At 33.2% G+C, this 25509-nt stretch overlaps 1 protein-coding gene and 3 long non-coding RNA genes across 4 annotated transcripts; 2 read left to right on the forward strand and 2 right to left on the reverse strand.

The window, feature by feature from the left end:
* The first annotated feature begins 287 nt into the window (after window positions 1–287).
* On the forward strand, window positions 288–1334 carry LOC145736221 (uncharacterized). Its single transcript, XM_081990524.1, has one exon. It carries the CDS (start codon window positions 288–290, stop codon window positions 1332–1334), a length of 1047 nt encoding a protein of 348 aa, XP_081846650.1.
* A 4396-nt stretch (window positions 1335–5730) lies between these two features.
* On the reverse strand, window positions 5731–12731 carry LOC145736544 (uncharacterized). The gene is made up of 2 exons (XR_014180002.1): window positions 12653–12731; window positions 5731–7898 (listed from the first exon to the last, which is right to left on the reverse strand). It is a non-coding gene; the product is annotated as an uncharacterized LOC145736544 (long non-coding RNA).
* A 3249-nt stretch (window positions 12732–15980) lies between these two features.
* Window positions 15981–17680, forward strand: LOC145736587 (uncharacterized). Its single transcript, XR_014180027.1, has 2 exons — window positions 15981–16466; window positions 16812–17680. It is a non-coding gene; the product is annotated as an uncharacterized LOC145736587 (long non-coding RNA).
* Window positions 16790–17949, reverse strand: LOC145736588 (uncharacterized). Its single transcript, XR_014180028.1, has 2 exons — window positions 17130–17949; window positions 16790–17078 (listed from the first exon to the last, which is right to left on the reverse strand). It is a non-coding gene; the product is annotated as an uncharacterized LOC145736588 (long non-coding RNA).
* Window positions 17950–25509: the final 7560 nt, after the last annotated feature.

Consider the following 25509-nt stretch of genomic DNA (forward strand, 5'->3'; position numbering starts at 1 on the left):
CATAATATGAACCCATTCTATAAAAAAATACCACGGAATAGAAGTACTTATTCCATTGGCACCGGTATTTATTACTCGATTTTCAATTCCAGGCAAGAGCAAGAACTCAGTCTCTAAACAAGGACACTGTTGATGACCTTCTCATCGAATTTGTTACGAAGAAGTATCTGCCTTTCAGTTTCTTTGAAGATGATGTGACAAAGCAGCTGTTTACATATTTAAATCCAGATGTAGTTTTACCTTGTGGTAATACTTTAAAAAGAAAAATTTTACAAAAATATGACACAATGAAGATCTCTGTTTCAAAGTTTCTCAAAGCATCTGGATCAAAAATTTCATTTACTATTGATGGGTGGTCGTCATTCGGTATGAAGGGATACTACGGGATTACAGCTCACTTCGTGGACAAGAAATGGAGAGTTCAATCAATTGTTTTGGACTTTATACCTGCAGATGGAAAACATACAGGTGAATCAGTTGCCAACCTTTTCTTCGAGGTTCTAAAATCGTACGAAATACTGGATTTCATTCAAGGTGTGACAACTGACAATACGGCTTCTAACTTCACCATGATGCGCTACTTGGAGAACTTGATACCAGGTCTTGATCACAAAAACAAACACTTTGTATGTTTTGCGCATATTCTCAACTTAGCGGTACAGGATTTTATGAAAATTATTGAACCAAATAAAAGAAGATTCGAAAAAGAACCTGCAGAAAGTGATTTGGAATCTGAGTCTGACTCAGAGACAAGCCAAAGCAGTGTAGATCTTACTTCGCCTGTAAGTAAAATCAGAAGTCTTGTGAAGAAAATCAAATTTTCTGAACAAACTCAGCTTAAACTTAAAAGTTTTTGTGAAGCGGTAAACTGTAAGACGACTAAGCCAAAATTGGATATGCCCACAAGATGGAATTCAACTTTTGAAATGCTGGTATGGAGTTTGAGTGTGAAAGAAGCATTAAATATACTTTGCGATAATATCAGCAACTTGAAGGATTTAAAGATAACAGAGAAAGAATGGATTCTAATAAGCAATATTTGTCAGTATTTGAGAAGTTTTAAAACGCTTTCTTCCGTCTTTGAACGAGAAAAATACTGCACACTTCCCATGGTTGTAATTGGAGTCAACATGCTTTTGGACAAACTGGAACTATGGGCGCACGAATTGGACCATAAAATTGAAAGGACTACTACCGACGAGCAGATGCTATACTGTATACAGGCTGCGAGAGATAAAATTGTGAAGCACTACAACAAAACAAACTGGATTTACTGTGTAGTCCTCATTCTAGATCCCCGACATAAAGTTGACACTTTTTCCTCCACTTCATAGGGAAAACTTCTGCAATCACAGGCTGTTCAAGCATTTCAAGAAGTTTTTAAAAAAAAACTATTTTAATAAATGTGACCTCTCATATAAACCTATGGAAGATTCCAAAAATGATGAGGTAGATGACAGTGTTGACATGGAATTTGACTTGGACATTACTTGCCTATTCAAGAAAGAAGAAAACATTGTTCACTCAGAATTTTGGAGAAATGAAATTCAGAGGTATCTTAGTGAACCGAGAGCAAATAACTCCGAAGACATACTAGATTGGTGGAGAAGACACGAAAATATTTACCCCACATTGTCAAAAATGGCCAAAGACTTTCTCGCAACTCCAGCAACATCGGTACCTGCTGAAAGGTTATTTTCAAGAGCAGCTTTAACTGTGACCAAATCAAGAAATCGGCTAGCCCTGGATTCCGTAAGAAGTCTTATGTGCCTTAATTCCTGGCTTCTGAATTCGGATATAAAGAGCTCCACCAATACTTGTTAAGTGTTAAAATATTATTTAAAACATACTTGATATTTTTTGTTACCAGATAATACTTGAATTTTCTGATGTATGATCTTTATTTGTGTTTAATCTGTTAAGTTTTTATAATGAAACTTCAGTATTTATAATAATATAAGTGAAGTATATTCAGAATTTTATAATAATGAAGAATACTGCCTTTTTGGCAGTACTTTTCACTTTTTTTAAAGACACACTTATTTACTTACATAAAGATCTTCTGCGTTTTTTTTTCAAGATTTCTTGATGTCTTGTCAAAAAATCTTGATATTGACATAACATTTCTTGTCTTGTCTTGAATATACAAATCCATTTCCATTTTCCATTTTTCTTGAAATCAAGACAAGATCTTGACATAATCAAGAAATTGAAACGAACCCTACTAATAATGTTATGTTATAATGTTGGTAGTTGAAAACATTGCACCATGTTTCACTCTTCACTTTAAATGTTATTACTCTGTAGAAAAATTCCTAATTGTTGTGTACATTGGCAACATTGTCCGCTAGATTGGTATTTCTGGTTTTTCGATGGTTTGTATGGCACATGGCGCGAAGACGTCATTCTGCGAGCAACTTTTGTACAACTAACATGAGAATGTGACTATAATAGTGAAGTCATTCGAATAAACCATGTCTGATCTCTTATTAGTGTCAATCAATACTTTCACCGGTCTATCTAGTGATGTAACCTCGGATGTAACCATAGACTATAAAACTAAGGCCGGTTTCTGACTTGTCGGTACGGTAGCGGTGCGGAATCGGGGTGGTCGGTATGCGCAGTACCGAAAGCTTACTGCGTGCTTGTATTTCAATACGCGCTTCCTGACTTGCGCAGTAGGCTCGGGTGGGGAGTGATATACGGCGCAGTATACTGCGTCTCGGGTCTCGGTAGAAACATTCAGTAATCTTTCGGAAATTCTGCTAAATACCGCGCGTTTTTTCCGCTAACGGTGTTATTAAATGGTTTGTCAAATATTTTCGTACTGTTGATCCGGATGATGTAGGGTTGACATGAATTAAATTTTGTTCGAAGTTAAACACACGGCTAGGTCTTAAAGTTTCTAAATCTGTAGTACAATATGACCGTCCTTCTTTCCCAGTAAACACACAGACGCTGAATCAACGTTGCAACAGTTGAGTCAACGTTGCACGTTGAATTTGGGTGCGTTGATTTATCGTTGTTATTAAACTAGTTTTACGTCAACGTTGAAAAAACGTTGATATTACATATTTAAATAACCCAGTAATGTTGATTTTAAGTCGACTTTTACTCTACTTTCTATACCCTAAAATCAACGATACTTATTTTTATTCATAATGGTTACGTCGAAAAAACGTATAAAGCCAATCAATGTTTCACGTTGAGAAAGGGTCACTTTATGGTTGAAATAGTTATTTACGCAACTAGGGAGGAAAGTGCAAATTTTGATCCCGCGAACCATTTGAAGCCCGACGCGAGGTTTCCAAGTTCGAAGGTGCAAAAAGCAGCTTACTCCAAAGTTGCGCATCTAATTTTTTCTACGACCCAATGTTATGTTTTATATAAAAATTAGCAGTTCAATACTATAATAATAATGTAGGATACCTGGGTCAAAAAAAGTTGTTGTTACCAAAGATATGTTGGTCATATGGAAAGTGTCAGAGACACCGTATTGATTTCACTTGTACTGGTAGCTCTTTTACTCCCTAGGGACTGTGGGGAAGTGGCGAAGACGATGGGTATTCAGTATTAATAATTCGATATAATACAAATACTGGTGAACTTATAGTAACTCGATATGATTTGCTCTTGGGACACTTTATATTACCCGGTCCTTAGTAAATTATTTTCAAACCGGGCGCCAATTCTACACAAGAATACTAGTTTACTTTCTGTTGGTCCAGTTTTGCAACGTTGTCGAGTGTGAATTTTTTTTAACTAAGATGATTTGATCAATTAAGGTCTACTTTATATCTAAAAATACGCTTTTGATTCTAATGAAATTAGGTACTTATGTAAATCAATAACATTAAAATTATATTACTTACAGAATTACCCATAATCTAAAGAAGTGAAATATTTTAAACACGACCAAAGCGCACCGTGGCAACGCGGTTGTAATGGCCGTAGCGTGATTCGTCAATCCGCGACCCCGTGACTTCTCCGCCATCAGCTTAACCATCGCCTACTATACTAGAAAGCCTAGAAGGTGCTTGTCAAAAATTCTAATATGGCGGGAATAGTGGTGACAGTTTGTATTGTAAAAATTGAGTTTTTTGAGGATTAAATGAATTTTTACGGTTTAAAATCAAGACTTGAGGTTATTTGCGTAAGTTATTTTTGTTTACTGCCGTTCATAAGTTGTTCAAGCCACATTGTAACAGCCCAACCATGTCAGTTTTTTACTTTACAAAAAACCGGATCTAACTCAACAGTGGTTGAACACTTTGAAGTGGGATGATTTTACTCCAACACTATTCTCAATGGTAGGTACAAGTGCTTTCTAGTAGGTACTTGTTACATGCGCAAGTATGTGAGTTTTATTTTAAAGCATCATTCATTGTGAGAGCAACAAACATAATTTTGAATGAATGTTCTTGGTATTGACATAAAAACCATTTACCAGTTTTGCTTACCTAGTTTCAAGGATTTACAGATTTTCTTGTAAACTAGTTTGCTGTGTGTTGTACTTTCCAGGACAAATGTTTTAACCAAATTGTTTAGGCTGGACTTGATTGTGTATAAAAAGCTCTATCTAATACATATCTGGATCAGGAATGAACCTTTTTTTTTAATTTTCAGTCACAACTTGCAATCAACTACACGAAATAATAAAAAAAAACATATTTCTTACTGCTAAAAGTGACATTTTAGGCTTTGTAGTATAGAGGGCGGTGGCTTAACGCATGACCCGCGTGGAACGTGCGACGATCGGCGGACTCGACAAACGACAAAACAGAAGCCGAACGCCAAAGACCAACTATTTTGTATTCCTAATTTCTGTATAGTTTCAGATTTGGGGATTTATTAGAACAAAAACATCTATCAACTCATCAGAAAATATACAGGGTGTTCCATTAAAGATTCCTCAAGTTTGTATTTTTTTAACTTTTGTCATGGTCTCTTATTCTATTCAAAAATAAAGTCGCTTCAAGCTGTTTAAATATACGGACCAACCCTGTACCTATTTGTTGATCTTCATAAACAAAATTTAGAATTACCTTTAGTTTTAAGCGGTTTTTAGGTACAAATGTTACAACAAATTAAACCCTTTTTATAAGCCCGGCTTAATTGGCGGCCATTTGAGCCTACCGTTCCGTAAAAGGAACAGTTTAATTTACATTTTTCTATAAAATACCTACATAATTTTCGAATAGATGGCGCATCTTATACGCGATGAGAAGCATAATTGACGGTGGATTTATACTGTTTAGATCCACGTGAGCAATTTTAGAATTATTCACACCGGTTCTATTTCTGTGCATTTGTTTCTGTTAGTGAATCATGGATCCTTGCTCGTAAGTATTAAGTTTTATTCGTGATATTTTCAATTAACTTCTTTTTCTGTTTTTAATAACGTTAACCTTGACCTTATAAAACATAATCCTAAGCTAATTTGTTATTTCACCATGTCTACACACGTGCTAAATTTGATGTTCCGTTAAAAGAACAGTAGGACAATATACTCTGTTTCGGCAACTAGTGTTGTGTACATTTTTTTTTGTTTCAGATCTAAATATAATTTACACAGACCTCTAAAACTGCACGAATTGCTTGAGGAATTAGAAAACTTTGATCTCGACTCCCCTGCACCAGACAGTATTACAATCTTGCCGCCGGAAAATGCCAATGAAGAGCTCACAGACGAGGACTCTGGCGATGAAAATTTTGTCCCCAATAACCCCAAACTCCCAATAACCTTCCAGGAAGCCAATTACGTGCAGAGGTAAATTTGTCATATGACGGTGAAAGTCAACAAGATGAAGAACAGTGGGATTCTGATGACGAGATACCGCTAAGTTCCTTTGCAACCAAGAAGAAAAAACTGTCAATCAAAAGTAAGTCCAGAAAAAAGCCAACTGTCAAATGGTCCGATGTGGAATTGACCAACACCTTTCCTAATTGGTTGGACGTATGTGGCCCAAAAGTCGAAAAATCTCCTTTAGAACTCTTCATGTATTTTTTTGATAAGGATATAGTTCAAATGCTGATAAATTATACAAATATATACGCAGCCCAAAAAAATCAGACCTCTACTGTCGCTGAAGAAGAATTTTACTGCTTTCTTGGGGTTCTCATTCTGAGCGGATACGCCGTTGTAAACCGTCGCAAAATGTACTGGCAAAATCGCCCAGATGCAAATAATCCCTTGGTTTGTGAATCTATTTCTCGGGATCGGTTTCAATACATAATGTCTAATCTTCACTGCAACGACAATACGCAGCTTTCAAAGGATGAAAAGTTCTCGAAGATGAGGCCATTGTTTGATGGGTTGAATCAGCGTTTTAGATTGTTTGCACCCGAAGAAGAAAATCATAGTGTCGATGAAGCCATGGTGCCATATTATGGTTGCCATGGCTGCAAACAATTTATACGCGGCAAACCGATACGTTGGGGCTATAAGTTTTGGGCTGGCACAACTAGGCTGGGATATATTGTATGGTTTGATCCGTATCAAGGTTCCACAGCTCCACTTCACGAAAAATATAAGGATCAGGGATTAGGAGCCAGTGTTATTCTACAATATGTTGATGTACTAACCTCTGAAACCTATCGTCCCTATCATATATTTTGCGACAACTTTTTTACATCGTATTCGTTACTTGAAGTACTAAAAGATAGAGGGATCAAATGTACGGGAACTATAAGGGAAAATAGGATTCCCTCTGACCCCCTGGAGAGTTCAAAAACTTTGAAGAAGAGAAGCAGGGGAACATTTTGCCACAAATTAGGGAATGAAACCATACTATTATGTAAATGGAATGATAATAATGTCGCAAACATCGCAACGAATTTTCTTTCGGTTTCCCCAGTAAATAAAGTAAAGAGATATTCAAGAGCCGAGAAGAAACATGTAAATGTTGATCAACCTTATCTTATTCAAATGTACAACCAAAATATGGGGGGACAGATCAGACCAAAATATCAGCCTGAACAGAATCTCCATTAGGGAAAAAAAAATGGTATTTTCCCCTATTTTGCCATTGCATTGATATGGCTATACAGAATGCATGGCAACTTCACCGTATAAATCTAGGAAAGTTGGACCAATTGGCATTTAGAAGAAGCATAGCGACGAACCTACTAGAAACTTATAAGAAGAGTTCTAGAAGGGGCCCGTCAAGACCATCACAAAGTGAACATGAATTTTCTAGATTCGATAGACTAGACCATCTGGTGGAATATCAAAATAAGCGAACCAGATGTCGCGTATTTGTCAAAAGAATTCATTTTTTAGATGTAAAAAATGTTCCGTTGGACTACATCCTAAGAATTGTTTCATTTTGTACCATACTTTATAATTTTATGTAATATATGATCAGTAATCCGATAACAGCGTATTGTCCTACTGTTCCTTTAAAAAAACGTCAGTTTTAGAAAAAACTTGACAACCAAAAAAAAATCTGATGTTTTTTAGAGGTTTAGAGTGTTAAAATAGCCCTATTTAATAAATAAAACCCTTGGTTTTCCAAAAAAAAATAGTTTTAGGTTTATCTGGGTTAATCAGTTGGAAAATAAATTGTACGTTTGATAGATATTAATGACTGATTGCTGGTCTGGTTCAATTCCAATGTCAACTTCTGCACAGTTACTCAGTTCGCCATGCGTAGATTGACATTTAAAGGAATTACAATTCTTTTAATACATCCCCATTTAGTCGAACATTAAATAAAAATTATGCTGCCAAATATTGTGGATAGGAAAATGCTGCATATGGCATAACAGCAAATCGAAATAGCAAATAAAACTACACACAACCCGCGCCCCAATTTTTAGTTTATTAGTAAAATAAATAAGAATTCCAGAATTTCCCTGTACGACTTTTTATGCATCTCGCTTCACCGGGAGAATATCTGAAACAAAGAAAATAATATTACGACAAGAACATAAAAAAACGTCAACGTGTTTTAACCGATTTCAGCTAAATGCCTAACAAAAAATTCAAAAACTATTTATTACATCCGGAGATTTCCGACAAAAACCGAAAAAGTCAAATTTCTATTTGTTTTTTACCACTTTATTAATGATTATTTTTTTTAAAATTTAAGAATTTAAGAATTAAAATTTAGAATTTTTTTTTACCAAATTATTTAGCAATAAAATGCGCAACGTTGTCTCCATTTAACTAAAGCTCTATCAACAATAGTTTCTGAAATAGCAATACTAATGCATCGAATTTGTAACACCCTTTATACTGGCTGTCCCATAACTATATGACAATCTCTCGGGAGCATACAGAGGAGGTCAAAATAATACGATTTGTTCATATAAACATTTTTCCTAAAGTCACTCCTAAGGGAGATATCGAGCCCCAAAGAACTGCCTTCCAATTAACATTTTTGGCCGTAACTTTTAAACCACTTTGTATATTGTAATAATTTTTGATTTATCTCGAAAACCGTTCATTTTATCGAAATAAAAGAAGAGTACGACTTTTCGATAAAAATGTCAAGAGTATCTATTAATGGTGTTTGCAGCTGAAAATAATGACAGCTGTCAAAGTTTAAGCAAATTGTTTCTTGAGTACCAGTTAGTTCCTGTCTTTCTGCTAAGACGAGATACCTGGTTTTGTCAAATAGAAGGTCTCTTTCGATAAAACATTAAACCCAAAAATCATTACAATATACAAAGTGGTTCAGAAGTTACGGCCAAAAACGTTAATTGGAAGGCAGTTCTTTGGGGCTCGATATCTCCCTTAAGAGTGACTTTAGGAAAATTTTTTATATGAATAAATGGTATTATTTTGACCTCCCCTGTATGCTCCGGAGAGATTGTCATATAGTTATGGGACACCCTGTAAAATGTATTAAAAAATGTGGTTCTATTTAAAAATACCCATATTTTATCTGCCACAAATTTATGCTCCACCCTGCATAGTCAAAACAAAAAAAAAACATTTCTAATTTTTGTTTTTAAAAAAATTGCCCAGCTTAAATTAAAACTGATATTATCACATAGCTTATAAAAAACAAAGATTACAAAACGGTGCACGCTAGATGTAACAAGTCTTCCTGATCAATCAATCAATGAGTAAATTCAAAAATTCAATAATATACAGGGCGTTACATTATAAAACAAAGAAAATTTGGACTGTCACAGTTTTACAAGATACTTTTTGTAGCTACCCAAATAGTTTACTCTGATTAAAATAATCCAATCAACCTTAATGTTAATTCCTGTCTATCTGAGATATTATTTATAGAAAGGGAATAGCTTGAATAATCAAATTATTTAAAAATTCATAAGAATTTGCTTGGTTTTAAAAACACTGCAACTACACAAAGGTGTTTGCTTTATAATCATAGTAGGTACTCATAATGTAGAAGAGAGACAAGCGGTGTCTTGAGTTCATTATTTGTACTCACTGCAAACTACCTCATTATTACTATTACTTTAAACATGCTTTTAGATGACACTAAATATAATACATATTGATTTGATTGATAATACATATGATTATCTTTGAGATTATTGTGTTAACGTAAAACAATAATAAAAACTGCAATGCTTTTCATTTTAATGTCAATTTCAGTAAAAATAGTTAACTAACATTAAAACTTGCTATTTTATGCACTGTTCTAATGTAGTACTTCTTGGTGGGTAATTTGAGCCTTGTTTAAGTCAATTTCTCCATAAAAGTTATGCTTTCTAACCCACATGAAAAAGTAGTGAAGTATTTAGCATATACCAGATACAGATCTGTAGGATAGGCCTAATTTGCTACTTGAACTGTACTTAAAAAATGCCAGACGAGAAAAATGTGTAGTAATGATGCATCAGCAGGGTTCAATACATAGGATAGGTATGAAATTTGCATTGTAATCTTACTTGGATCAGCAGGCTCTATGTCCTTCAAAAAATATACATTTACTTGATTTTAGTGTATAATTTTCAACTCTTCTCGAAATATTGTATTAAAATTAAAAATATAACTATTTTAGCTGCATGGGAATCTGTTTGACATAACAAAATAAAAACAAAAGCAAAGTGAAAAATTCGAACTTTAGTTGACATAAGAACAGATGGAAGATGGCTTAATCAGCTGAATTTGTTTCCTCAAAGTGATAAGCCCCGTGACGTCACAGTAGGGTGTTCGGGCTGCACAATATGCACTTAAAACTTTTTACATTATTTTTTACATTGAAGTAGAAACTAGAAATCTACTTTCACAGAATGAATGCACTACTTTCCGTCTGAGACCATATTTATAGAAAATGGTAATCTCAAATAATCAAAATATCAAAAAATTGAACTTCATTAGGTATTGGATTGTTAAAAAAACATTGCAGCTGCACAAATACAGTGTGTTACAAATTAGATGCATTAGCATTGCTATCTCAGAAAGTTTAGTTGATAGAGCTTTAGTTAAATGGAGGCAAAGTTGCGCATTTTATTGCTAAATAATTTGGTAAAAAAAAAATTATTTTATTACATCCGGAGATATCCAATAAAAACTCATTCAAATTGTAGGAGCTCGCTGCGCTCGCCCTACAAACATTCATTCGTTACACAAAATCGATCTTTTCGTAACTGGTTACATAAATAGCTATTGATATGATTAAGCTGTTTCATCAAAACTCAACCTCGAATTCAAACATGTGAGTATCCGAAAAATAAATAACTAACCAAAAACATATTTTTTTTTTAAATAAATGAAAAGTACTATAAGAAACTCTCTCTCTTTTTCGAAGGAGCAATGAACCTAATTATTAAATTATATAAAACTAAATTATCTACTCATTATGACAACATATCAATTTCAATTGCTTAATTTTTTAAAAAATCTTAAAATACCGAATACATAATACAAGTAGGTACACTAGGTATATTTTTTTGACAAGTCTGACACATTATTAGTTTCAGAAGGTCTGTGGCTACTGAAAAATTAAATAAAAAGTTGAGGTCCGTATTTGAAAATTTGAAGTTGATGTTGGTATCTAAAAAACAAAATGTCGGAGCTGAAAACTAAAACTATTTTCTTGAAGAGCATAAAAAAGTGCCTCCAGAAGGTGCCATTAATTAAAGTAGTAAAAAAATAAAATAGAAATTTGAGTTTTCCGGTTTTTGTCGTATATCTCCGGATGTAATGAAACTTTTATGAATTTTTTTTTACCAAATTATTTAGCAATAAAATGCGCAACTTTCCCTCCATTTAACTAAAGCTCTATCAACTACACTTTCTGAGATACCAATGCCAATGCATCGAGTTTGCTTTACAATCATGGTACTAGATAACCAAATGTTGTATCATATAAGTAATTTCGTAGCCATAATTTGATCTGAAGAATTGACACATATATGAATTAGATTATTATTGTTCCTTCAAACATGCATTTAGATAACACTACATACAGTGCTTTTGTAACATGCATGCTGCCTAAGTTCAATAAAATTAAAAAGACTAACTTTTCACAAAAATTCTCGGACCCCTATGTTTTTCATTTTATTAAATGCTGCTTGTGTTATATGAATTGGAATTATACAGGGCCCAAAAACTGGGTATTCAAAATATTTTTGATCTTTCAAATGGCAACACTTTTTTATTATTGTATAATTTGGATTCTAGAAACAAACAATTCTAAGTATTGTTCCATGCAACTTGTACCACAATTATCCTGTAAATATTGATAATTTGAAACCAATAATTTTCCAATAAATCAGATTAACATCCCCAAAAATTATTGATGACATTTAAAAAAAATGTAAAAAGATAATAAACTGTCTTGGTTATTGTAACAGTCATAGAGTTCATTTTGAACAACTGTTTTTAATTTTTTTCAATTTTTTTAAGTAAAAGTTGTGGGACCTATAATTTTGAAAAGTCTTTTTGACATTTGTTTAAAAACAATTGAATATCAGTATGGAGTATGTTGCATGAAATATGTTAAGAATTGTTTGTAGAATCCAAAACCTTCTATAAAAATAAGGTTCCAAGTGTTTTTGCAAAAAGTAAAGCTCACTTTATAGAACAAAATTTAGTTTAAGTATTAGTATTCACTGTAAAAATTGAAGGTGATTATAAATGATAAGTTTATGGAGGTTATTACATGACATATAGACTGACAAGTGCCAGTACATAAATAGTAAATATTAAATAAAAAGTTGTAGCTTGTAGCTGCAATCCTTTTTCTTTATGCTGGAACCCAAAACAAAAACGAAAAAGTTAATAAAATCATGTACCTAAAAACTATAATTTTTGGGATAATATTCATCTGTCAATGCCCGGTTAACCATCCTGCAGGTGCAAAAAAGGCAAAAGGATTTAATTTTAGTATTAGCCATAAAAAATTTTGGTTTTTAAGTGAATACAGTTATTACTAATACTAAATTTAAATTATTTTTTTTATAAACTTCTTTGGTCATTGGCATTGATTCTATTCTTAGTCCTAATATTAATAATGTAACTAAAATTAAATTTCGCTTTATAAACTAGGCTTAGGTCCCTTCCATTTCATCACATTCAAGACATTGTATAATACATATTAACTCAATGTTGAGCAATGCCGTTTACTAAAGTGTACAATGATAATTATTAAACATAAAACAATAATGAAAAATGCATTGGTTTTCATTTGAATGTTAATTTAAGTAAAATCAATATACTGACCTTAAAACTTGCTTTTTTATTCACTGTTCTAATGTAAGTAGTTGAACCCATTGCACACCATTTCACTCTTCAACTTGATTCAAATTCAAATTCAAATTCAAATAATCTATTCATGTTTAAAAATCACAGTTACAGTGATGTACATACGTCAAATGGATACAAACTTGGTCTACTATACAAACACAACTTACGATCAAAAGAAAATTCAAAATTAAAATTAAATATTAAGTCAACAGCGAGGTTAAAATCCACAAAACAACAAAACACCAAAACACCCCCACAAGACTAGGCACCTTGTTTGAAGTGGTCAAAATACTCTTGATTAGAATAAAATACATTTACAGTTAATAGTCTTTTAACATTTTCTTTAAACTTATTAATAGGTAGTTCCCTAATTAGGATGGGCAATGCATTAAAATATTTCACTGCCCAGTAGCCAGGGCCATCCTGACACCTTCCCAGACGGCAATACGCCGGTATTAAATCTCGTTTATGTCTAGTTGGATAAGCATGTACGTCCTCATGAGCAGGAAACAAACAAAAGTTATTCTTGACATACAGCAGATTCTCCAATATATATTGATGGCCAGGTCATTATGCCGAGTTGCGAAAACTGTACTCTACAATCATCTCTATATCCCAATCCACTCAACAATCTGATAGCTCTCCGCTGCAGCCCAAACAGGCGCTTAGAGCCCGATGCATGACCCCAAACGAGTGCAGCATACGAGAGACGAGCATGAAATGTTGCAAAAATAAGCTGATCTAAGTACAGGCCGGGAGACACTGTCCGCCAGGCGACGTAGCAGATATAAGTTTTTATTTAGTTTAGAGGCTACTTCCCCTATGTGAGCGTCCCACCGTGCTCCGGGATCAACAAGGACCCCAAGGAATTTTATATGTGGAACATCATTTACAGTCCCAATCTCTCTCAACGAGAACACCATCCTCTCTGTCTTTTGTCCATTCAGTAGTAGTCTGTTAGAGCTAAACCACAATTCGGCCAATTCCCTAGCCCTTAAAGAAGCCAATAAAGAAGCTTCAAGAGTGTCCGCCGTGACTGAAATGGCGGTGTCATCGGCAAAGAGGGTATACCCAGCGTTTTTGTCCACTAGGGGAAGATCATTTATATATATAAGGAAAAGTACTGGACCCAGTATGGAGCCCTGGGGCACTCCAGTTGTTATCCTCTGTTCAGTCGACGTGACCCCACCATATCGCACAGACTGGCACCTCCCCGCAAGATACGTTTCCAGAAGCCCAATACTGCCATCAACAAAGCCATATGCTCGCAGCTTGCGTAACAAGATGCAATGAAAAAAATAAAATTGATAAGTTGCAATCTTCTTAGTGGGTAATCTGTTCTTCGCTTAGGTCAATTTCTTCATAAAAGTTGTATTTTCTCATCCACATGGAAAAGTAGTGAAGTATTCAGCATATACAGGATACCGATCTGTGAAATAGGCCCAATTTGTTAGTTGAACCACCCTTAAAAAATTGTCAGACTAGACAAATTTTTAGTAATGTATACAAGTGATGCATCAGCAGAGATTATTTTAGTTTAGTTTAGGTTAGGTATGAAATTGCCTAATTGCCATTGAAATCTTACCTGGGCTAGCAGGCGTTGTGTGCATTATGTCTCTAAAAATATACATTTACTTGAATTTAGTGAATAATCTTCACCAATTATTAGACTATTGTAATAAAAATACAATTTATTTTAGCTGCATGTTAGTTTTTTTGACACAACAAAACGAAAACAAAACAGCAAAGTGACAAGTTGGCATTTGACATCATATCAGATCCAAGAGGGCCTATCAGCGGAACTTCTTTTCTGTGTGTGTTACGCCGGGTGACGTCACAGTGGATGCTCGGGTGCACAATATGCACTTAATACCCAAGGAATTACAGGCGTTGTCCGTGGTTTTGTATTACTATTTGATTCTCTCTCTTCATTGTATAGTATTTGTAGGAAGGGGTTCACGTTCAAGTTCGACTAAACGAAATATCTAAAAATTTAGATTCAATAAGTATTGGATTTATTGTTTTAAAAGAACATTGCAGCAGCACAAAGATGTTTTCTTTACAATCATAGTACTTGATCGGTAGATGTCTCATATATGTGGTTTCTAGAACTCATATTTAAACTCACCACAAACTACACTTTATTCAAAAATATTACTACTATTACTTAACATGCTTTTAGATAAGGCTACATATACTCATGACATATTAGCTTGAGGTTCAGAAATGCAGTTTACTGAAGCACCTAATGATGATATTGTTATATTGTGTTAAACATAAAAAAACACTGTAAACTGCAATGATTTTCACTTTTCAGTAAATGTTAATATATTGGAATTATAGTTTAGTTTGAATAAAAACAGTTAACTTTATCTGTTCAACAGTTAACAGTTAACTTTAACTGTTTTTATTCGCACATAAAAAAATTTGTTGTTGGAAAAATGTAAGTAATTAAATACTTGTCTAGCATCAATGATATCTGGTGTTAAGTAACTAAATTGCTGGCAAATTGTCAAAAGTTTGAGCGATATGTATATCACAATTTTTTAAAATTAAGGAGAACTAGATGGCTGTGCAGATATAATGTCATTAGAATCATTTTAGAGCAGTATACAGAGTTAAAAGCCTACTTTGCATTAGTTGTAGACAAAGAAAAATATTACACGGCTAGGACTTTAAATAGCATGTTACAGGATTCTCAAAATTACTTATATTTGGTCTTCTTAAAGCCCATTTTATATAAAATGAATAAATTAAATTTGATATTTCAAAAAGATTATTTGGAAATTGGTAAAGCATTTGAAGATGTCCAAACAATAATAATGTTTCTGGCTGCAAACATTTTTAAGCCGGTATTTCTCAATTTTAATGATGTTGTCAACAATATAACCAATGATTTAGCTCTTCATGTACAAGCAACATTGAGCTGGGTATTGAATTTAATCTAGCCTTAAATGAAAATAAAATATCCACCCAGGATCTCATCAATATGAAGGACAGATTAAAAAAATATGTTCATTGTCTATTGAAAGGTACAATAGATAGACTTCCCACAAATCTCAATCACTTTTGTTGGAAGGATCGAGTCGTGCTTGTGCAAAAATAAATAAGCAGGAGTAATTTACAACAGACTTTAATTAACTGATAAATGTGAGAAAAAATAAGAATTATAATTCAGAGAGTAAAGAACAGTTTATATACAAGCCTTTTATAACAACTGAATCACTATGACTACTGACTGACAGTGACAACTGACTGACAAGACCTAACCTAACTAGGGATGAACGATTTCATTGTTTACAACCAGGCCCACTAATCTCATATAGCCAATGTGAAGCCATGTTTTGGATTCTTTCGAGACACAGGGGGAGCTACTGTATTGTTTTTACCTGTAGATGGTTTTTTGTGGTTAAGCAAAACAAAATGAAAAGGATGTAAACAACTTTTGACAAATTCAATTTTTTTTAGACAAGTCTATTAAAATATTGATATTACGGTTGTAGTTTTTAATTTATACGTGTGATTTATACTAGTTCGTGGGCGGTGTTTTTATAGTGTTCTCTTCGTAGGTTTTTTTAGTTTAGTTTTTTACCTTTTGGCTGGGTTTTACAACGACTTTTGTCACTATGGGCAAGGCGGAATGTGCCATAAAGGGGTGCAGCCCTTCAAAACATTCCCGACGATTTCGTTTTCCTAACCCGGAAAAAGACAGTGTTACTTTTTCACTGTGGAAACAATTTTTAGGACAATTTGTTATACTTTTTTGTTCTAATATGGAAATTTATAGCAGGTAAGTTCTCAAGTAAAGTTCATTTTTATTTGTTATAATGTTAAGGTAGTAAGAGGATTACTATAAGAGGTTTTCAAGGAGGCAAAGAGAAAATAGGTTTAATGATTTGTAGAACTCAACATAGCTTCTTAGTTTATGACGATTATTTTGGTAAGTATAGTGGAAAACTAATGTATTCTTTTGCATAAAGTGCGTTTAAACAGTACTATGACTCACTGACTAAGTGACTAATAAATGTATCTGTTTTAATACCCTAGTTTTGCACTATACCTAGGTACTACTAATAGTAGTACTTAATAGAAATAAGGTACAGTAGATAAAAATGAAACTGAAATGTATTTTCAGGTATTATGTGTGTGAAAAGCACTTTTTGCCTGAAGACTTTAACCCATATAACAGACGCATGCTAAAAAAGGGAGTGATTTCTTCAAGGTTCTTACCAAGTCCTTGCCAGCAAGTACCAAAGGACCCAGATTCCCCAAGTAATTTTATTCAAATAAAAATGTACCTATACAGTGATGTCGCGTATGTTAGTATTAGTATTTCTTTTTAATTGAGGTTTTGTTTCCTGGAAAAACTGCTGATAGCATGTTGGGCATATCCATTTAAAATCTAATAAAAAAAAATGAGGAAATTGAGTGAGTGCTCTTTCGTTGCACTTACCTAACACCTCCACTGTGTGAAAATGTGAAGATGGACTTATATACTTTTCGTTCTTGTAATATTTGAAATGTTTGTTTTACAGAATCTCTTGAAATCCCCCCCCACTTCTGGGGGGGGATTTCAAGATTTTCACAAAGTAATCCATCAACAGGCAATCCTAATCAAGATGTGCTTCCAACTTCCTCCATCTTTTCCAAGAATAAATCCCTGTCTTCTGGTAAGTTTCACGTTTTAAAGAAGCAAAATAAAAAATAAAAAACCAAAAAAAACAACCAAAAACCAAAAAAAAACCATATCTGAAACATTCTTAAAGACCTTTGAGGTACACCTATGGGTATACAATGGTTGATATTTGCATGTGCATGTTATAATAGTAATTATAATAGTAATGTTTTATGTATAAAGTGTAGCTTTATGATCTATTCTTAACTATAGTCTTAAGGTCTTGGGTTTTGCACCAACTTACTAACCAAAAGCTTATTATTTTTGTAGAGTATGTGTTTTGTATGTTCATTTCCTTAAAATATATATAATATATTTTGCATACACTGGACTTTGTTTTATTTACCTGTTTCTTGAACCAAAACCATGAAATAAAGACTTAATTTAATTCAAAAAGCCCGCCAATACCAGTTTATGCAAGTCTACCAACAGATGGCGCTTTTAAAAATCTGTCATGACAATAGAGACGTAAAAATGACATCTGACGACCATCAAATGTGAACATGTGGCGACCCCTGTGACTCGAAAGAAATCATACATACAGTGCTTCACCTTATTAACACGGAGATTAATATCTATCTAGTGTGTTAATCTATGTTTACAACACCCCCTCTCAATGAAATTGTTCAACGACTTAAAAATAAACAAAACGAATTTAAGAGTCATTTTGACATACCTACATCCTCTACAAACTTGTCAAATTTAACTCGAGGTAAAGGCTTTGTAAGACCATCTGCTAACTGATGCTCTGTACCAACTTTCATAATCTTTACAAATCCTTTATCACATTTTTCCTTAACAAATGAAAACTTAATATCTAAGTGTTTAACTCTACGGATATTTTCAGGATTATTTGCGATCTTAATTGCAGAATGGTTATCTTCATACATTGGTATTGGTTTATCAACGTTTACAATTTGAAAATCTGAAATCAGTTTTCTTAGCCAACACGCTTCACCCACTGCTTGTGTCAACGCAATGAATTCGGATTTTGTTGAAGAGATCGAGACCGTTTGCTGTTTTCTACTTGTCCACAAAATTGTGTTATTAAGCAATTTAAAAATAAAACCTGTTGTTGACTTCCGGTCTACGGTATCTCCCCCCCAATCCGAATCAACATAACCACAAATGATATCAGTATTACATCCCTTCTTGAAAAACAATTTTAAATCTAAAGTACCTTTAACATAACGGAGAACCCTCTTAAGCGCCTTAAACAAATTGACATTTGGTTTATCTTGAAAACGACTTAAAATCGAGACACAATTGCATAAGTCTGGTCGAGTTGCTGATACAGCATATAAAAGAGTACCGATTATTTGTCTGCACTTTTTGATTAGGTCTTTATCGATGTCTGAACATTTTAACATGTCAGAATCAAAATTTGAATCCATTGGGGTACTAATAGGGTTACAAACTTGCATCTTAAACCTTTGCAATACCCGTTTTAAATAATCACCTTGAGAAAGTTTAGTACATCCCAACTCCAAATTTTGAACAACATTTACACCCAAATAATCAGTAATAATTCCGAGGTCTTTCATAGAAAAATTCTTATTTAGTACAAATTTTAAATCATTAACTTCGTTAATATCTGTGCCCAAAACTAGAAGATCGTCATCATAAAGTAGCACAAAAATCTTTGACTGGTCTGTAATTTTACTATAAAGACAAGGATCGTTTTCAGATCTTCTGAACCCAGTTTCAACCATTAAAATGTTAAATTTGAAATTCCAACATTTTGGTGAACCTTTGAGCCCATATATTGACTTCTTCAATTTGCACACAGTTGCAGCCTTATTTACATTCTGACCAGGAAATGACATGTAAACGTCATCAGTGATGTCACCATATAAAAAGGCACTTTGCACATCCATTTGATATACAGGTAATCCTAGAGAGTAGAGCGCGACGGTGTCGAACGGACGACGTGCTTCTGAAACGCTCCGCAATCTACTCGTTTATCTACGTGTTGGTTAAAGCTATAAATTTCACACAAGAAGTTATGAGTGGTAAAAGTGGTGGGCAAAAAATTGAGGTGAAAAAAAAAAGTGCTAGTTATATGTTACATACCTAACCCTTTTATTAGAAATACTTAGACTATGTAATGTATCAGCAACTATGTAATGTGTAGTCAGCAACTAATTTTATATAAAATAACTAGAAATGTAGTGCTCGGGTTCAGTTCCATATTATCAAGTTCACTTTGTAACTCGTCCGAAATAAATTTGTGTTTTTTAAAAACCATTATTTTTGGTTTTCAAATTTAACTGGCGCAGTCAGTAGGATTCTGATTGAACGGGTTCGACAAAAATCGCGAAATCCGGTCGGTTTTAACGGTTTGTCAATCGGAACCTAAAACCTTAAAAACACGTTTTGGAGAGTGAACGAGTGAGTGGAGAAAGTCCAACTTCGACTCAACTCCGGGAACTGTAGGATTAAGTACCTGGGATTCCTCCAACAAGGTTCCTTTAGGATTAGAAGTTAAGTGTCTGGGATTCCTCCAATAAGGTTCCTTTAGGATAGCAGTAAGCAACTACATATAGAAGACTAAGTATCCAGCATCCATTCGAAAATGATAAAGCTCATCATCGCCGAAATCTTATTGTAAGTGACTTCCTTTTTTCCGTTTTCTTTTTTTTTCTCCCTATGATACAGCTCGAATTTAATTAATCTTTATAGTTTATGTCTGACATTGAAGATATTGCTTCTGAATTATCACAACTAAGTTTAACAAGTAGAAACGTTTTATCTTCCACTCGTATTGAACAAGAACAATCTGAATATTTAACTATTTTAAGTAAAACACTATCAAACATTCAAGAAGTAAGTGAATCTAACCAAATGAATAGAGACATTAGTTTACTTAGATATCAAGCAGACAACATACCACCTTTTGACGGTAATACTAGGACTTTGCAAAGATTTATCAGTTCTTGCGAAAATTTGTTACGTAATTTTCAAAATGCTGAAAACCCAGCAGATCCAATAAATGTTATATTGTTTGATACCATCTTAGGTAAATTACGTGGCAGGGCCGCTGATTTAATTGGTACTAGGTCCGAAATTAATTCATGGAATGCTTTAAAAAGAGCTTTAAATTTAACTTTTTCTGATCAACGTGGAATTGACTGTCTAATTCAAGATCTTATTTCACTAAAACCACAAAAGAACGAACATCCTCTTCAGTTTGGTATGCGTATACAAGATGCTCGCAGTCTCCTTTTTGCAAAATTAAGCACAGAAGTGCATGATGGAAATGAAAAAATTATTAAAATTGCACACTACGATGATTTTGCTTTAAAGATTTATCTAGCAGGATTACCGTATCATTTACAATTAGTTGTAAGGTTGAAAGACCCTGAAAATTTAGAGGAAGCATTAGCACATACATCTGAAGAAGAAAACTTTCTGCAGTTTAGTTTAGGAAGAAATAATGTTTCAAGTACTCTTCCAAATTTCAAACAACAAAAACCAGTAACAAGTAATTCATTTCCAAATTTTCAAAGACCGCCTCAAATGCATCTTTCAAATTCTCCAATGCATTCATATAATCCATTTAATACTGCAAGATTACCATTTAACAATTTTTCAAAACCCTCTTTCCCTAACAGGCCTTTCCAACCAATGTCGTTCAATAACCCTTCATTCAGACCGCCACAACAAAACAATTTTCAATTCAGGCCTTCACAGCCAAACTTCCAATCTAATAACCAACAACGTAATATTCTTAGGCCGCCTATTTTTAATAGACCTCAAACATACAATCAGCCACAACCTAACACTCATTTCCAAAATCAAAGACCTAATAATTCAAATCAACCCACTCGCATGGATTGGGACACAATTTCCAAAAATACGATGATATCTAATAGGCCTAAACCTAAATACACATTTCAAGAACTTTATGCCCAAGAAATATGTCCAACCAGTTCATTAGGAAATCCGATTCCCAACACTCAAATTCCTGAAACGGCGTCAAGTGAACAATGTTATGGCTATTCCTATAATTCTGACGAATATGAAAATTATGATTATTTGCAAAATTACTATAATCCTGACTTTGAACAGAGTGCATAATCCGGTCAAGATTATACTGACCCCTTTTCACAGAATCAAGACTCAACAAACGACCTCAACACTGAAAACGATCCGAGCGAATTACAGGAAAATTTTATACAAGCTCAGCAAGGCAACGAACTAACATAGTATTATGTAACATAAATTCCGATTGACCTTATATTTACATCCCAGAAATTAAAGCTTATTTCTTAATTGATACAGGTAGTTCAAAGAGTTTAATCAATCCTAATATTGCATATAAATTTTACAGAAATTTTATAGAATCAGAAGACTTCAATATTCAAACTGCTCATGGGATGACTTGTCATAACGAAATTATTAATATACCTATTTTCAAAATTTTCAATATATTAGGTTTTCACAAATTTTACTTATTTAAATTTTCAAATAAATTTGATGATCTAATCGGAGCCGACATGATACAACAATTAGACGCAGAAATTAAACTGAAACAAAAAATTCTAACTACCCCTCATGCAACAATACCTATATTTTACGGAACCGAAAAAAATACGAATACTTCTCAAAATCTATATAATTACCATTCAGTAACTATTCCTGCACGAACACAACAAGTAGTTAAAATACCCGTCACTATAAATATATAAATAACGGTATAGGAATTCTTGATTATCAGAAATTTAACGAAAATGTCGAAATGCCTAAAGCCTTAGTAAACATTGTTAATAATTACGCAATTACTACTATAATAAATTCTCGAGAAAATCCAGTTCAAATAAATTTTGAAAATAATTTTGAAGTAGAACCAATCGATATTTGTGAAATAAATTTTTGCGAAAAAATGGAAATAGATGACGACATTTCACCAAATTACGACAATATCTTAAAAGCCAACTTAAATAATCTTAGACTAAATCATTGTAACCAAGAAGAACGTGATGCAATCCGAAATTTATGTTTAGAATTCAGAGATATTTTCTACTGCGAAAATATACCATTTACTTTCACTAACCAAATTCGTCATAAGATTAATTTAACAAATGAAAATCCAATTTTTACAAAAAGCTATAGATATCCTGAAATACATAAAGCAGAAGTGAAAGAACAAATCTCAAAAATGTTAAAACAGGGAATTATTCAAAATTCAACATCTCCATGGTCCAGTCACATCTGGATTGTCCCTAAAAAACTCGATGCATCAGGTAAACGTAAATGGCGAATGGTCGTGGATTACAGAAAATTAAATGAAAAGACAATTGACGATAAATATCCGCTACCTAATATAGCAGACATATTAGATAAGCTTGGAAGAAGTAATTACTTCTCTACACTTGATCTTGCCAGTGGCTTCCATCAAATCGAAATGGAACCAGAAGATGTACAAAAAACGGCCTTCTCTACTGAAAATGGACACTACGAGTTCAAACGAATGCCTTTTGGATTAAAAAATGCACCATCAACATTTCAGAGAGTAATGGACAACATCTTAAGAGGATTACAGAACGAAATATGCCTAGTATACTTAGATGATATTGTGATTTTCAGTACATCACTACAAGAACATATTACTACACTAAGACAAGTTTTTACTAGGCTTCGCGAATCTAATTTCAAAATTCAAATGGACAAGTCTGAATTTTTAAAGAAAGAAGTCCAATATTTGGGACATGTAGTAACAACAGAAGGTGTCAAGCCTAACCCAGATAAAGTATCAGCAATTAAAAAATTTCCTATACCTAAGACCCAAAAGGAAATTAAATCGTTTCTCGGTTTACTAGGATACTATCGACGATTTATTAAAGACTTTGCTAAGATTACAAAACCACTAACACAATGCTTAAAGAAAGGTTCGAAAATTACTCACAACTCAGATTTTATTAATTCATTTGAACATTGCAAACAACTTCTCGTCAATGCACCCATACTGCAGTACCCAGATTTTGAAAAACAGTTTATTTTAACTACAGATGCAAGCAACTTTGCTATCGGAGCCGTATTGTCACAAGGAAATGTACCTCATGATAAACCAGTGGCATATGCTTCTAGGACATTAAACGATAGTGAAACTAAATACTCCACTATTGAAAAGGAATTACTTGCCATAGTCTGGGCATGCAAATATTTTCGACCTTATTTGTTTGGACGAAAATTTCAGATATATACCGATCATCGACCTCTAATTTGGCGTTTCAATTTAAAAGAACCAAACAGCAAGTTAGTAAGATGGAGACTTAAACTCGAAGAATATGACTATGAGATCGTATACAAAAAGGGTAAACAAAATCAAAATGCAGATGCTTTATCCCGTATACAGATAAATGCTCTAGAGAGTGAAAGTATTTTCAATAATCCTGGCGATATTGACGTTGATATTGACCAATTTCTAAATCGATTTATTAACGAAAACAATAACCCCAGTAATTTAAATACTAGAGAAATGCAGGACGCAATCTCTTTATTTGATGAAAATTTACTAGAACCTAAATCAACTCCAAATAGAGTTAATATTCTCCAGGACATAAAAATTAAATCTTCATTAGATCAAAATTAAGAACAGACCTTACAAACTTCTCATTCTTGTAGTAATGGCAATTCAACTAATGATGGTATTACGATTCTCGATGATATCATAAATAATAAACCTTACCAAATAATAATATCAAAAAATCCCTACGACAAAATTGACGTAACATGGGACAGTTTCGAAAAACTTCAAATTTGGCACTTAAAAATACCTAAATCAAATTATAACCTTATATTGGAATTTCTTAAAACTTATACAACAAATAATAAAACATTTTACCTATATTTTCATGATGATAGTATGTATTTAGATTTCAACAAGGTTTACATGCACCATTTCTACAAAAGCGGACTAAAGTTAGTTAAATGTACAAAACTAATAAATTCTGTAAGGAACAAAGAAGAAAGACTCCTATTAATCAAACACCAACATGAAGGTAAATGCAATCACCGTGGTATTAATGAAACCATGGAAAAATTAAAACTAAATTATTATTGGCCATCCATGAAAACAGACGTAACAAAATACATCTCTGAATGTACTATTTGTCAAACTAACAAATATGGCAGAAAACCGCCATATGCTCCTCTAGTTCTTACCGAAACAACGAGTAAACCATTCCAAATACTTCATATTGATATTTTCAAGTTTGATAATCAAAATTTTCTTACTATAATTGACACATTTTCGAAACTAGGTCAAGCATTGCCACTTCAAGGTAAAACAGCCATAGAAATATGTAAAGCTGTAATACATTACTTCTCGTTCTATGGAGTACCCGAAAAAGTTATAATGGACAATGGCACGGAATTGAAAAATACAACTGTACAAGAACTTCTTAAAAGTCATAAAATTAACGTTCATTTTACCACCCCTTTCCATCACGAATCGAATTCACCAGTGGAACGATTTCACCTTAGAATTTTAAGTGATCGTTTTAAAGATGAGGACGTTAACACTTTAATGAGTTATGCTTTAATAGCATATAATAGTTCTATTCATTCCTCTACCCATTTTGCTCCATATGAATTAACCTTTGGACACACAAGCTCAAGAGACACTTGTGAACTAATCAACAGGTTTTTATACTGATTATGTATACACTCATCATAATAAAGTTAAACATCTTTATGATGAAATTAAAGACAAGTTAGAAAGCCAGAAACAAAGAGTTATTGAAAAACGCAATACTCTAGGACCTGAACATAATTTCAAATCAGGTCAAACTGTATATAAATCTAATTCCCAACGTAATAAAAAACATAAGAAATATACAGGACCCTTTGAAATAATTGAACTTCTAGATAATAATAAGGTTAGATTAAAAAATAAAAATAAGAATAGTGAAGAAATAGTACATGTTAAGGAATTAAAAACTCCTATTGTTGTAGGATCATCGTCCAGACTAGGACAGAAGTAATTTACCATAACCTTAACTCCAACCCTGGAATCCTTCCACAAAAACTTGGAAACGCACAAAATATAATAGATACATGGTCATTCATCCAAATTAACGATATCACTCCAATCATTAATGAATTTTATTCTTTGCAAGACAACTTAGCAAATATATTAAAAACATTAAACAAA

This window comes from Ips typographus, linkage group LG12, assembly GCF_016097725.1.
Source record: "Ips typographus isolate SLU linkage group LG12, UJ_Ityp_2.0, whole genome shotgun sequence".
Taxonomy (NCBI): Eukaryota; Metazoa; Arthropoda; class Insecta; order Coleoptera; family Curculionidae; genus Ips; species Ips typographus.